The following is a 14,511-nucleotide window of genomic DNA, read 5'->3' on the forward strand; positions in this document are numbered from 1 at the left end:
ATCCACTGCTTGGAAAGCACCAACAGAGCTGGGTGCAGGGGCACACACCTGTAGTCCCAGCTACTTGGGAGGTTGAAAGCCTGAGCAATTTAAACTCTGTCTCAACAAACAAACAAAAACCCCACCCGCCCATCCAACCAACCAACAAAAAAACCCTCTAACAGCTCAATTTATATGGGAGGTTCACAGCCATTAGCGACTTGAGTGTGAGCATGTATTTTGCTGTCTGGGGAATTAAAAAACTCTCTGAATATCAGAATCAGCAGGTGTGCTTGCTAAAAAACAGACAAACAAAAACCTCTAAAACAAAACACCAAACATTTCTAGTGCCCACCCAAGACCCTACTGAACCAAGATGTTCAACTTTGGAATGTGTCCAACTTGTATAGAACCCACAGCCGCATGTAGTGATAAGACAAGTACTGTATCCCTGAGCTACACCCTCAGCCCTAATTCTGATGCCCCTGGGCTTCAGAGTACCAAAAGCAGAGTACCAAACAATGCTTGCCACATTGTACACATTCCTTATGGAACGTGAGTTTGCTGTAATTTGCCTGGGTAGACAACATCATCGTGTTCATGGTCAAGTTTAAGTTGGTCTTGTTTTCCTTGATAAGGTACTTCATGATTTCCGTGCCTGTCATCTATTTTTTATACTTGATGGGTCCCCCATTACACATATTATTACTGGCCAGGTAGATAAGAGAGATGGATAGAGGAAAGAGCACACAGTGGCATGTGAAGGCACAGGAAGTAGGAGGCAACCAGAAGCCTGTCCTGGCTTCCTGATGGCGGAGGTGGCTTGCAAATGGGGAGACACTGCTGAACTTACCATGGCAAAACCAACATCTGCTTTCTTTAGAGCTGGTCCATCATTTGTGCCATCACCAGTGACAGCCACCACCTGCCGCTGATCCCCAACAGTGCTATCAATGATACCTGGGAAAAACACATATACTACAGTCAATACACGTGGGTCATCTGGGGTTATTTGACAAGCACTGTTCCCCATGAAAGGTGCTTTATGGGTCACCCTTCCCCTCCTATTCCCTTCTTTCCTTCCCTCTTCCCCATGCTAGAGGTCTACAGCAACCCCTGAAGGGCATAATTGTTTCACGGGGAGCACTCTGAGCTAGGAAAGTTAGTCCTCGTCTAGTGCCCTAAGGCAGTGGAAAAAAGCCCCCGATGGATCCGAATGCAGAGACCTGGGTGTCACACAACTGGTGCCTACCAGCAGGGCCAAGGGGCAAGTTACTTGTCTTTTCAGCATCCAACTTCCTTATTGACAAAATAAGAATAGCTTGCTGGGCACAGTGGTGCATACCTGTAATCCCAGCAGCTCAGGAGGCTGAGGTAGGAGGATCGCAAGTTCAAAGCCAGCCTCAGCAACTTAGTGAGGCACTAAGCAACTCAGTGAGACCCTGTCTCTAGTAAAATATAAAGAGGGGATGGGATGTGGCTCAGTGGTTAAGACCTCTGAGTGAAATCTCTAGTACCAAAACCAAAAAACCAAGAATGGCTTTATCTGCCATGACTAGCTCAGTACTACTGGCACACAAGACATGTAATGTTTCAAAAACCCAATTTTATTACATGTCATACCAGGGCTCAGAGGTTTGCTAAACAGAATGTTCTCTCCATCAACCCAAGTGTTCTCCTGGGAGTCCCTATTCAGAACAGGTGGGTTGCTTTGGCTGATGGCTCTTACCTGTCCTGGCCCCAGCCTGTCTTCATCTATCATGGGCACCCACTTAGGAGCCAACCTCACCTTTCACCAGCGTGTGCTTGTCAGTGGGGGAAGACCGCGCCAGCACCCGAAGCTTAGGCCAGATCTTGTCTAGCTTTTCTTGTTCTACCTGCCAACACCAGACACACCCAGATCAGTCACGCGCAGATCAGCCATGCAGGAAAAGCCTACTTTTTCACATAATCTGAGCTTCCGGGGGAGTTGGGATTCCATAGCCCCATCACCCTTATCCTGCCCCGTGTGAAGATGAAACCACCAACTCGGTCTCCAAGGGAGGATTCACTGGTGGTATCCACTCAGGCTCCGCTTGTCTTAGTTGCCTCCCATTTCCCACCTGGGAGCCAATCCTTATTTCTTAGACCCTTGACAGGAGGTGCAGGGTCAGCTGCTCAGTCAGGTGGCTCAAGGGGTACTTCCGAGGTCTTAGGTTTGATCTCTGGGTAGACCAGGAAGATTTGTTCTGCTCCACATTCAGACCACATTCTCTTACAAACCTATGTCACCAGTCACCACAGGGCAGTGATGTGGGAGGGGTGAGTAGGGGAAAATCAGTACAAAATCATCCCATGGCTGAAAAAAATGGAAAGAAATGAAAAGTCGGTGACACTGACTCCAAAGATAACTTGTGAATGAAGATAATGAGAAGACAGCTCCGCACACTACCATCTGAGCAGCTTTGGTGGAAAGAGCTGCTTGGCTGTAAATAGATTTCAGTCTAGAAACAGCCACTTCTCCCATGTGTCCCAGGTGCCTCATGATAACATCAGCCTTTTCCTTGACAAGGGAGGCCCTGGTTCCTCTCACCCAGGACTTACCTCGCCCTTCTCATTGCGAATGAGTCTGTTGAATTCTTTGCCTTCTAAACACAAGAAGTCCTCTCCAGGTGTCAGAATGCCACATTTGGTGGCGATGGCTCGGGCTGTGTTGATATTGTCACCCGTCACCATTCTGACAGTAATGCCAGCTCTTTTGCAGTTGGCAATAGCTTGCGGTACCTGTGGAAGGCAAAGAACAAGGAAAGGTGGATGCGGGAATGCAACATCTAGTAAACTGCTTATTCAGCTGTCCCTTCAACAGAGAAGCTGTGCCATGGGGCATGGGCTACATTTGGTTGGCCATTTTTGAATCACTTGGTCCCACCTCATTTCTGTCCAGCTCACAATAGTCATAAGCATATTTCATCAACTGTCCCATGAGTTCAAAGGGAAATTTTCTTCTGAAGCCAATGCTTGCTCTCCACCTACAATCCAGACTCCTTGATAGGACATGGACAGTGTTTGGAGATGTGGCCACTGCTTTCCTCCCTAGCTGACCACTCTCCACTGGCCTGGCTTTGGCTCCAGGCATATCAGTTCTTTGTCATCTTCCAAATGCAGGACACCCTTGCCAGGCTTGGCCTTGACAATCACCAGTCCATCTATCTGCACTTCTCTGAAGCAGAGATGTTTTCAATCCCCTTTTGTGTTAGAATAGCATTCAGCACCTAGGGACTGTTTGAAAAGAAGGTGCTGGTTGAAACAAGGCTGCTAAAGACAAATTTGGCGTCCCAGTTAATTCTGCCTCCTGACCATTCTCTTTCTCCCTCTTTATTTGGTACCAAGGATTGAACCCAGGGGCGCTTAACCACTGAGTCACATCCTCAGCCCTTTTTATATTTTATTTTGAGACAGGGTCTCACTAAGTTGCTGAGGCTGGCTTTGAACTTTAGATCCTCCTGCCTCAGCCTCCTGAGCCGCTGGGATTACAAGCATGTGCCACCACGCCAGGCCTGATTAAATAATAAGTACTAAATAATAAGGCCAATAAAACCTTTGCTTTTTTTACCACTTGAACAGCACTGAACAGATCATCTTGCGCAAGTGAGCACCTTTCGGCCCTCTTCCCTTTAAGACCCTCCCCCAGGAAGGTCTGGGCAACAAGCCAGACCACTTTCTGCTGATTTGCACACTATTGCAGTTGTGGGAAGTAGCAGGCACAGGAACATCTAGGTCTAAAAGTGAGAAGCAGTTAGGCAACTTGCCTGAGGTCATAACTAGACAAAGAATTAGTATCTACTTTCTGTGACTTTCTGTGTCTTCTTATTAGGACACACTGGGCCTGTACTTGGGCCCAGAAGCCATTAGGAGACTGTCAGTTATGTTTTCTTGCTCTTTCTCCAACACAAAGTCTTACCTCCGGGCGCACAGGGTCCTCAATGCCCAACACTGCGATACAGGTCAGCTCAGTGACAATTTCATTCTCATTGTCCCATGAGGGCTCTTCACCATCAAAATCCCGGTAAGCTATGCAGATAGTCCGGAGTCCCCCAGAGGCCATAGGCTCAATGACATTGCGTATCATATCATCTCGGTCCTTATTCTTGAATGGCATTGCTTCCCCTTTCTTGTCCAGGATTCGATTACACCTAGGGAAGCACATGGTCAGAAAGCAGCCTCTCCCTTCCCACCGGGTCTGCTTCTATAATCATTTGCAGACATTCTGGGAACTCTGCATTATTCTAAATACATCATTCCTCAGTCCAGTATCTCCTTTATCTCTATCTGGGTAGCTGACTCCCTCTTTCCAAGGTGGGGTGGCCTGTGGATTGAGTAAGGCATGGGTGAGTGGGAGTGTGATTTTTCCATGCCATTCATTCTTACCCAAGGCTTAGTGACTTGTGGATCACCTGCTCCTTTGAACTTCTTAAAAGCAGAGAAACTTTCTCAATCTAGAATAATGCATGGGGTTGGTGCTAAAGAAGAATGCATTGATTAAAAGAAGGTGGCTAAAGCCAAGTTGAAGTACTAGTTATTTCAGCCCTGTTGGCCCTCGACCCAAACTGGGTCAACTTTTACCTATGGGGAGCCTAGCCACTTTTTAATTATGCAACCTCCCTGTAATTAGAATTAAGGATGGAAAAGAAAACAGAACCAACATTGCTAGTATTTGCTTTATGTACATTGAAACATTCAACCACAGAAAGATGGGTGGCACTCTGAGGATGACCATTTTCAGATCAGGAAATGGAAGTTCAGGTGGTCCAGGTCTGAATCCTGGCTGTACCACTATCAGTGGTATCTCCTCGAGCAAGTTGTGTAACTTCCCTGAACTTCTGTGTCCTCATCTGTAAATTAGGGGTGATGTTTGTACCCGCCTCACTGAGTTGTGATTAAATAAAAGGAGTCACCTGAAGTATTTAAAAACAATGCTTGGCCTGAGGAAAAAGCTCAGATGTCAGTTAGATATTGCCTGTTGACTGGGGGCTCGCTTACTCAGATGTGTTCAGTGTGGGGCATGTTGCCCAGACCTTCCTGGGGGGAGGGTCTTGAAGGGAAGAGGGCTGAAGGGTGCTCACTTGCGCAAGATGATCTCTGAAGCGCCCTTGCTGAACATGCGGAAGCCACCTCCTGGCTTCCTGATGACGGTGCTCATGGACTTGCGCACCGAGTTGAAGGTGTACACCTTGTAGAGCTTCTCCTCGGGCAGCTCACTGCGCACTGCCTGGTAATCCTGCTTCAGATCAGTGACAAAGCCCAGCAGAGCACATTCGGTCTTGTTGCCCACCTGCCGTGCCAGGCCTCCCTCCTTCTCTGGAGGCTGAGGACAAAAAAAAAAAAAAAAAAGACATGGGGCTGGTGAATAAGATACTTTGACCAGAGAGGGAACTTAGAAAGGTATGAACTCCCTTACAAAAATTTCAGATATCTTCAGAGCCTGTGGCAGAGGCAGACTTTTTTTTTTTTTTTTGCAAGGGTCAGCAGACAGTGGTCAGTAGTGACCTTGATCCCAGAACCATCAAGGTTTTCAGGAATATGACAGTTTGCTCCAGCGGCAGTGCCTATATGGGTCTTATTCTAATACAGTCTTTTGGTTTCTGGAAAGTGGGTAATTCACTCCTGATACGCCCTAGTCTGCTGTGAGTAGGGGTTTCCTCCTTAGAGACACTGCTGTTACGTGGCAAGTGAAGAGCATTTAGTGGCCATACATCCCCACAGGTCCTTACACCCAACCCTCCATCTCCTTCTGTGGATTATTCTCTAGACTCACCCCAAACATGTCTAATCAGGAGTGAAAAATGGGATGAAGGATGGTAATTCAGGTAAAATAAATAAGAGGGGATTTGTCCCTGGGAAAATTAATGTTCCCTCTAACCACCCATTCTAAATGCCCAGGCAAATGGAGAGCTCACCAGAATCTTGGAGGTATAAGCAGAGTTGATAGAAATGCCATTGACAATGAGGTCCAGGACCCTGGGCAGGAAGATGTCAGGGCTTGGGATCTGATGGTAATGAGTGCCTCCAATATAGGCTTGCACCACTGTCATGCGGTTCATGGTCAACGTGCCTGTCTTATCAGAGCAAATGGCTGTGGCGTTGCCCATTGTCTCACAGGCATCCAAGTGCCGTACCAGGTTATTATCTTTCATCATTTTCTACAAAGAAAAAGAGAAAAGGCTTGCGAGGAGCTACTGGGTCAAATTTCATGGCCTAGCTAACATCTCTCCACATTTCACTTTCTAGTTCTACTGATTTATTTAAATGCTATCGTAACTCACTGATGTGGCTCTCCCACAGTGCTAAGTACTGCGTTTGTGAGGCCACCCAAAGTTTGAAGAGGATAGAATGCGCTTTCTAAGCTTTCATCAAAGGTACATGGTATCCTCCCCTCCCATGTCTGTCCCCAAAGAAGACACAGTATTGTTTCAGTCTCACCTTCACAGAGTAGGCCAGTGAGATGGTGACAGCTAGTGGCAGCCCCTCTGGCACAGCTACCACCAGTACAGTGATACCGATGATGAAGAATTTGACAAAGTACTGGATGTAGATAGGGGTACACTCAGGTAGCCATGGTCTTCGATGTATCACAAAGTTGTCAATCACAAAATACAGAATCAGGATGATGACCGTGAGAGCAGACATGAACAGGCCTGTCCGGGGAAACGAGTGCATGAACACAGGCTTGGAGACATTGTAATGGATTAGCATGAGCTGTAGCCTTTCTACTAACTTTTAAAACCACAGTCTTCAGGAAGTCATATTAAAATCTTCTCCTTACTCTCTGTTGCTTGCACACTGTGGTGAGAGGGAAAGACAGTGGTTCCAAAGATACATGCTTTCTTCTCAGCATGTCACTAACTTGACTCATGGCTTTAGACTAGTCGTTGACCTCTCGGGACCTATGTTTTGGCTCAAACTCCTCATTCACAAATAAGGGGGTTGGTCTGCTTTCCAAAACAGCATTCTATGACTCTATCCCTCAATTCATAATGTAGTGACTGTGTTTGTTCATTCATTAGCAGTTTATGGATTTTGACTTCTCACCTACTAGCCATGAATATCAGAAAATTCACAACTCCATCAGAGATGCTAGCACATCACTTATGTGGCTAACCCTAGGAAATGGTCCTCTCAACCCTTCTTCTATCACAGCATACACAGAAGATGATAATAATAGCCAAAATTTACTAGCCCCTACTGTTGGCCAGGCAAGCCCTTTACAACCACCTTACAATAACCCCACGAGACAGGTTACAATTATCGCTCTTTTTTAAGATGGGAAAAGTAAGACACCGAGAGGTTTCTGGAATGGCATACTGGAAGGGTGACCCAATCATCCTGGTTTTCAGTGCTAAAATCAAGAAAGACCCAAGCCACCTAGGACACCTTAGGTCACCTTACTTCATTCACCTTGAGGTAAATGGAAGAATCTATTCAAGGGTTAAAAAAAAATCACCCCACCCCCCAAAAAAGAACCCACTGGCTACCCTGAGGGCTGAAAGGATCAATATCTGGGCATGTCTGTACCTGCTTGTTGCAGTGTTTAGCACTAAAGCTCTGTTTGAAACCATGCTCTGGTTTTGGCCTTAGCTTTGCCTGAGGGACCTCAGGGTGAGCCTAGAGGATGAAGATAGCAACGGAAGCACATTCATTTGTACTTCACTTGATTAGGGCATGCCTAGGGAGAGGAAGCAAGGCACTTGTAGTAGGAAATTAGAAAGATACTCACCTATGGTATAAAATTACCTCTCTTGCCCACCCCAGTTTTGGCCCGGCTCAATATGTGAAATACAAAAACAGAGGAAACTAGTGGCCAATTTTCAGGTAGTTCATATCCCCAAAGAAGAACAACAGGGTTAGGCAATGTCTGTTCAGTGTTTCAAACCCATGTATCAGGCTCAATAACTTGCTTCTGCATCTTCAATTCATCTCATCCATGTAGAGTTTATATGCAAGAGATTTCAAGGTAATTAAAATTAGCTGAATGAATAGGCTGGGCCAACTCATTCCCATAGAGTACTTAAAAATATTTCAGAAGTGCTTAAAAATGTCCTCAATTTGTGCTGTCTGATAAGGTAAACACTGGCCACCCGGGGCTATTGATCATTTAAAATGTGGCTAATGTGATGGAGGAACTGAATTTCTCACTCTATTTTATTTTAATTAATTTAAATGGAAAGAGCCACACATGATTAGTGGCTGCAGTAGTGGGCGGCAGAGATCTTTGCTACCCAATGCAAGCTTCATGGATTAGCAGTACTATTCTGCTGGGGGACTTGTTAGAAATGCACAATTTCAGGCTGCACTGCAGACCTGCTGAACCAAATCTACACTTCAATAAGAATCCTTGGTGAACCATATACACACAGATGTGTTGATTAGGATGGCGGCAAACAGAAGGGTGGGCTCAGAGATTACACAGTGGGATAGATTACACCTTGGGGGACATTCCATTTGGGAGCGGATCTTCCTTTTGCTCCCTCTTCCCACTCTTCCCCTACCTCTGAAAGAAGGTGGTAGAGTGTGCCCAGGTAGTGATGGAGAAGACACAGGCGTGCAGGTGGCCCAGGAGCACACTTGGTGGTCCTGCTCTGAAGAGAGAGCCTCTCTAACCAGTGTCTTCTTTGCCCCTCCAGTCTTTACTTTTTATTCACTGCTCTGTGCTGGGCCACGTGCTATCAATATGTATTGGAACTGCCTCTAGCAAACGGCAGCCTCCTCTATCCTGAAGGAATTTATAAACCAAAACCAGAGACAGGCCAGTTATTGGAGCCTTCTTCCTGGCTAAAGTCAATGTCCCTGTTGTGGTAATGTGCTCTGCACTTCCCATTTGTTTGGATGAAAGAGACCTTAGGGCTGTTAACCCTGACACACAGGAAAACATTTCTCTCTGAAAAAGCCTAGGCAGTGGCCAAACTGTGGCAAAGATAGGGATACAACCTGCTGGACTCCATTAGCCACTCTGAAGTTTCAGCTTCCTTCTGCCAGTCCTGGTTGGGATTCAGGCAGTGAGCTAGCAGAGTGGCTGGAGGGGCACTGGTAAGCTGCGAGAGGCAGGCTCCACCAGACTCACCGGCTTTCCCGATGTGCACAGCCAAGCGCGTCAGCTTGCCCTGCAGCACCGACTTCTCCTTCTTGGGCACCTTGACTACCTTCTTCTCCTTCTCCTCATTGTCGGCCCCATCCTGGCTGTTGAGTGGCTGGATTTCCAAGGCCACTCCATCTTGGGTCTTTGCTAGGGTGCACACACAAAGAGTCAAGTGAGCGGGCAAGGTGACAGCACGGAGTGGCAGACAGGTAGAAACGAGAACCCTTCAGTTTTCTTCCAGGAATCTACCTTGGGTCCCTGACGTCAATTCTGACCACTCTCACCCCATGCCAGACATGGAATTTGCTTCAGTGCTCTATTAGGGCCTTTACAATGGTAGTTTAACAACTGGAAATGAAACAGAGGGTGCTTTTAGGGCCTGGATTTCCTCTTCAGTGGCAGCTTCCTGGCATCACCTCAGATCCTCAGGCCAGGTTTATTCCAGCAAGGGGATTAATCACGCCACTAAACGCTATTACCAATAACCATCCTTCCTGGAATGCTGTTCTTAAAATCACTGTTTACTGCAGAAAGGGGCTGAAGGGAAAGGCTAGAGCATGAAGTTCTAACTCGCTGTTAAAAGGTTCATTTCTCTCTTTCTCTCTCTTTGTATGTGTGTGTGTGAGTGTGTGTGTGTGTGTGTGTGTGTGTGTGTGTGTGTGTGTATCCCCCCAGCCCCGGGAAGAAACACAGACTCAAGACCCAAGGTATTTCCCAGCTCCTTCTTAAATAAGTTGAAGGACAGGAAGAAAATCCCCCTTCTCCCATGCCTGAAAAGGTAGGGAGTGGGAGATGCAGAGTAGAACCTGGGGTTAAATCTTTTGGGGGAAAGGGAAGAAGCTGGTATAATGGGACCCCCTGGAATAAGAGGAAGCAGGGATAAAGACAGACATACAAATCTGTTGTGCTTTTAAAAGAAGAGCAGAGACCTAAAATTAAAGAACTAGTTTTGCTCAGCCTTGGTTCTCCATGTCGACTTACTTTATAAAGACTACTATGATAATGTTTACAAAGGAAAAATATTCTCTAGGAGCTGTCTCAAGAAAGCAGTTCTTGCTGGCTCCTAGTATCCGTCCAGCTTCAGCCCCGCAGAGCTCAGTCTTTGACTTTGGAGGCCTTTCCTGAGATAGTCTCTGCTGTCAGACTCACAAATAAGACAGAGACAAGAGATGTAAACACAGCCACCAAGAGAAACGCACACCAGACCAGGAGGAACAAAACAGACTGTGGAGAGAACAAGAAAGAGGTGGGGAAAGAGGCTGAGAGAAAGGGCTCTCTCCAAGGACCTCTGAGAAGACCAGCAGAGGAGGAATTCAGACCAGAAGAGGACATCGATGACAAAGCCAGAAGAGGAGGGTGCAGGGACTTCCCACCTCAACGCCCCCCACCATTTGAAACCCCAGACCCGGGAACTGACGGCATTTAAATCTGGCTGGCCAGGGCAATGAAGCAGAGTTCAACACCCTGGGAAGAGCAGCTCAATCCCACAACCAAGAGAAACCATGACATGAGGTTCCGCGAGCTAACAGCAGAGGGTGCTGCTGTCCCGTCTCAGACTGGGACTGGGGCCTTGGGCCCACCCCATCTCTGCACCTTCCTCAACATCTGGGCCAGAGCAGCAGGTAACAGATGATGAAGAGGAGAGGGGAGAAGGCAGATGGCCTGGAAAAGTCTGATTTGAGCGAGGACAGGTAGAGATGGTAAATGAATGGGTAGAGAGGTTACCTTTGTTGCGATTTTCAGGGACTCCTTGTTTTTTACCTGTTTAAACAAGAAAGAAAAAAGTGGGGTGGAGACCCAAAGTGACTATTAAGAGATCAGATATCCAATTTGTCTGTCCTGCTCTGAGCCCAGAAGGGCCACATGAAGGAGCGGGTTGCAGGGAAAGCAAATAAATGTAAAGGGAGCTCTCGTCTCTGCTCTCATTCCTCCCAGAGGTCTACTGAATCCTTGGGATGTGAGCAGAGCACTCATGCAGGTGACACATGTTCACACCTGAGCCGCTCTCTCTTGGAGCATGGCTGCCACTAAGAGGGAGGGTGCTCTGGCTGGAGTCAGATCTCTTGGAAAAATGGGGTGAGGGTTAGGGAGTAAGAGGTGGGAACTGTTTCTGCCCAATGGCAAAGGCCCTGTAAGGTGTCTTCATGTCAGTTCACGCTTTCTCTTTATTCACCTGCAGACGGCTGAGGAAATGAGTAGTCTTGTGCCCAGAGAATGTGTTGCTTCCTGCTCATAAACTGCCCTCTACTAAATAGCCCAAGATAATCCTCCTGTCAAGTAGCAGAAATCCTTCTCTTCCCAAAGGGATGAAGGAATGCTCAGGGAAAGGTCTAGATTTTGTTTTAGTATCTTTTCCTCTTTCGCCTATTATCCCTGATTAGGAGGAGCAAGTAAGGGAATGGCAAAGACCGGGCTGGCGTCACCTCTGTCCCACTCTTCTAGCTGTGTCTCTTCCACCAAGAGCCTGTAGTTTCAGCAGGAATCAATTTTATTCTTCAGGTCAGTTTCCTCTTAGCAGCTTCCCCTTCTTTGAGGAAGAAAGTAGGGGGGGAGGAGTACATGGAGTACAGGTTGTTTCACCTGCTGGCTCATTTTGGGCAGGTTTAATTCAACCCTTTACAACCTTCCAAAGACACAGGAATTGAGGCCTCAAAGCAGCCTGATTTGGGAGGCTCGAGCAGGGTCTGGTTTTCATCAGAGCTCCCCAAGAGCCACGGTTCACATTTACATCTTGGCATGGAGTTTGGATATCTGCCCTCTTCATTCCATCAGGTTCTCCCAACCAGGCTTTCCATCCAGATCTGAGCCCTTGCTTCTAGCTCACCCATGGGGATAAGAAGAAAGAGAATCTCCCTGTAAATGCCCAAGTGCCCCTCACCTTTCTTCTTTTTCACCTCCTCTTCATCTTCATGTACCCCTAAGAGGGTAAAAATGATTCCTGTCTGGGAGTTGATCCCCACAGCAGTCACCACCATCCTGCCAGAACCTTCCATCACATGGGTCCCTATATGGGAAAGGAGAAGATGGGAAGGAGTATTGCTTTTTATTCCTAGCCATGAATTGGTGTGAAACAGAAACTTTAAAAAATAAGTACTTCCCTACCCCCACGGATAAGGATACACTTAGCAGACAGTAAGAAAAAGCGAAGAGCTAGGCACATTTAGAACAGACCAAGTGAAGTAAGGGTAAGAAGGAAGGTGTATCTGTTTTAGAGTTAGCCCTCTCTTCATCCCCCTCCCAATTACCAGCGCCCCTCCAAGATCACTTCAGCATCTGTTTCACAGAAAGTCTCTTTCAGCTTGCCTGACATCCTTGTATACAACCCACCAGTATGTTACTGCCCCAGCTGAACCCAAGGGAAGGAGATGGGACAGAGCTGGAAGAGAGAGCAGGACCTGGAACTCATCGCCTGGCTCTCCTGGGGAGGCAGAATGGAAACTTGGGCAGCTGGAGACTATACCTGCCAGCAACATGGGGTCTTTTTCCAGTGACTTCCTGACATGGTCTGATTCCCCTGTCAGAGAGCTCTCATCAATCTTCAGATCATTTCCCTGGATCAGGATTCCGTCTGCAGGCAGCAGATCACCTGGTGCATAAAGGGGAAAGGGACAGTGAAGGAGAGCAGGTAAGATCCTGGAAGAGCGTGGGGACCTCTCACTCCGCCATTCTATCTCAGGGCTGCTCCCATGGGCCCCACTTATAGGGCAATGGCCCAGGTAGGACCTGGAGAGCCTCTAAAAGACAACTCGAGAACTGGGGGTGACTCAGAGGAAGAGCCTGTGCTGAGCACACACAAGGTCCTGGGTTCCATCCCCAGCACCACAAAAAATAAAAAGAAAGATAACTTCAGCTCTGTAGAGCTCTGGACAAGATTCCTTTTCCCTTCCAGGTATTATAATTCAAACAATATACTTTTGATCTTCAGGCACATAGGGTACAAATCTGACAGTCTCTTGGGAGAATATTTTCCATTGCTTTCTTTGAAATTCCTTTCCACGATTTCCTTAAATTCTAATTTAGACATTAACATAATATGGGAGCTTATCTTTTAGGGTTTTTACCAATTCCCAGCCCCCTTTTGCCAAAGGACCTACACCTCAAACATTGGGGTTACCCAGGTCTAGAAAACATGGAGCTCTCACCGTATTTGATTTGGGCGATGTCACCCACCACAATCTCGGCCACAGGGAGCTGAATGAGCTGACCATTTCGAATAATGGAGAATTTTTGCTCCTGTTCAATGCGGCTCTGCAGTCCCCGGAACTGTTTCTCCTTGCTCCAATCATTAAAAGCTGTCACTAACACCACGATGATCACTGAGAACAGAATGGCTGCCCCCTCGATCCAGCCAGCTTCTGCCTCCCCTTCGTCATCTGGGTTACTTACGGATTCGCCACACACTAGCCAGGGAAGGGAGAGAAATAGTTACTGAGACCTTTTGTTGAAATGAGGGTAACACTACCAAGGCTCCACAGAATGAACAGTGAGGAAAAGAGAAAATAGAAAATAAACCCACTGGGGCTGGGGATGTGGCAGAGCACTTGCCAAGCATACCCAAGGCCCTGGGTTCAATCCCTAGCACCACCAATAAACAGACAAACAAATAAATAAAATAAAACCCAGGCAGAAGAGCTATCTTCTGAGGAAATCAGAAGTTAGCAGGATTGAGTGTTGTCTCACCACCACCATATCTATTTGTGTTAATGCAAAAGAAGCAAATGACCAACAAAATATGTCAACAAATCACATGTCAAGAACTTAAGATTCCCAGTGGGGCTAGGCTCTTCCTGCTAGTTCCCCTGATGCCAGAAAAGAGGTGGGCACACTTGGAGAAGCAGGGCTTTGTTGGGTTGGGTAAGGGCATTGGAACCATGGCATTCTGAATAAGGATTTGAAGGGACGGGAGAAGGCGGGAAACCCTGGAGTCAGAATGGGTTCAAGGAGTAGCTTACTAGCTGCCAGTTGGTTTCCTGTGGAGAGCCCACTGGATGGTGGGGGTGTGGGGGCTGATGCTGGACCTTGTCAGTCACTACTAAGCATGGTTTGGTGGTAGTGGAAAGAACCCAGATTCTAGTCATGCTGAGCTGTTTAGACACTCACGTTCATTTTGTTCACCAGGGGGGCGATAAAAGGACAGGACCAGGGAGATAATGGCTGCAATCTCCAGGATGATGAGTGTGACATCTTGAAGGGCTTCCCATACTAATTCTAAGAAGGTCTTGGGCTTTTTGGGGGGGATTAAATTCTGTCCAAACACGATTCTACGTTTCTCCAGATCTGCAGGGTTCCCGGAGAGACCTGAAAAGGAGACAGGGGTGGATCAAGAATGAGAACAAAAGAATGGAAACAAGGCTGTTTAAAGCCTTTTTCTTTCTTTTCTTTTTTTTTTTTTTTTTGGACTAGAGATTGAACCCAGGGGC

General features: G+C 47.0%; 1 protein-coding gene across 3 annotated transcripts in view; it reads right to left on the minus strand.

The window, feature by feature from the left end:
* Positions 1-14,511, minus strand: part of Atp2b4 (ATPase plasma membrane Ca2+ transporting 4) — a 96,516-nt gene that overhangs the window by 22,328 nt on the left and 59,677 nt on the right. For all 3 annotated transcript variants that reach the window (XM_026397243.2, XM_026397239.2, XM_026397240.2), the window contains exons 3-15: positions 14,192-14,389; positions 13,234-13,491; positions 12,552-12,677; positions 11,970-12,095; positions 10,817-10,852; positions 9,077-9,238; positions 6,439-6,653; positions 5,916-6,158; positions 5,082-5,323; positions 3,920-4,151; positions 2,563-2,742; positions 1,769-1,856; positions 833-939 (exon numbers count right to left, since the gene is read on the minus strand). In XM_026397243.2, the coding sequence (XP_026253028.1) occupies positions 833-939; positions 1,769-1,856; positions 2,563-2,742; positions 3,920-4,151; positions 5,082-5,323; positions 5,916-6,158; positions 6,439-6,653; positions 9,077-9,238; positions 10,817-10,852; positions 11,970-12,095; positions 12,552-12,677; positions 13,234-13,491; positions 14,192-14,389 (2,213 nt within the window). The remainder of the gene's footprint in view (positions 1-832; positions 940-1,768; positions 1,857-2,562; positions 2,743-3,919; positions 4,152-5,081; positions 5,324-5,915; positions 6,159-6,438; positions 6,654-9,076; positions 9,239-10,816; positions 10,853-11,969; positions 12,096-12,551; positions 12,678-13,233; positions 13,492-14,191; positions 14,390-14,511) is intronic.

Source organism: Urocitellus parryii, chromosome 9 (assembly GCF_045843805.1).
Source record: "Urocitellus parryii isolate mUroPar1 chromosome 9, mUroPar1.hap1, whole genome shotgun sequence".
Classification (NCBI taxonomy): Eukaryota; Metazoa; Chordata; class Mammalia; order Rodentia; family Sciuridae; genus Urocitellus; species Urocitellus parryii.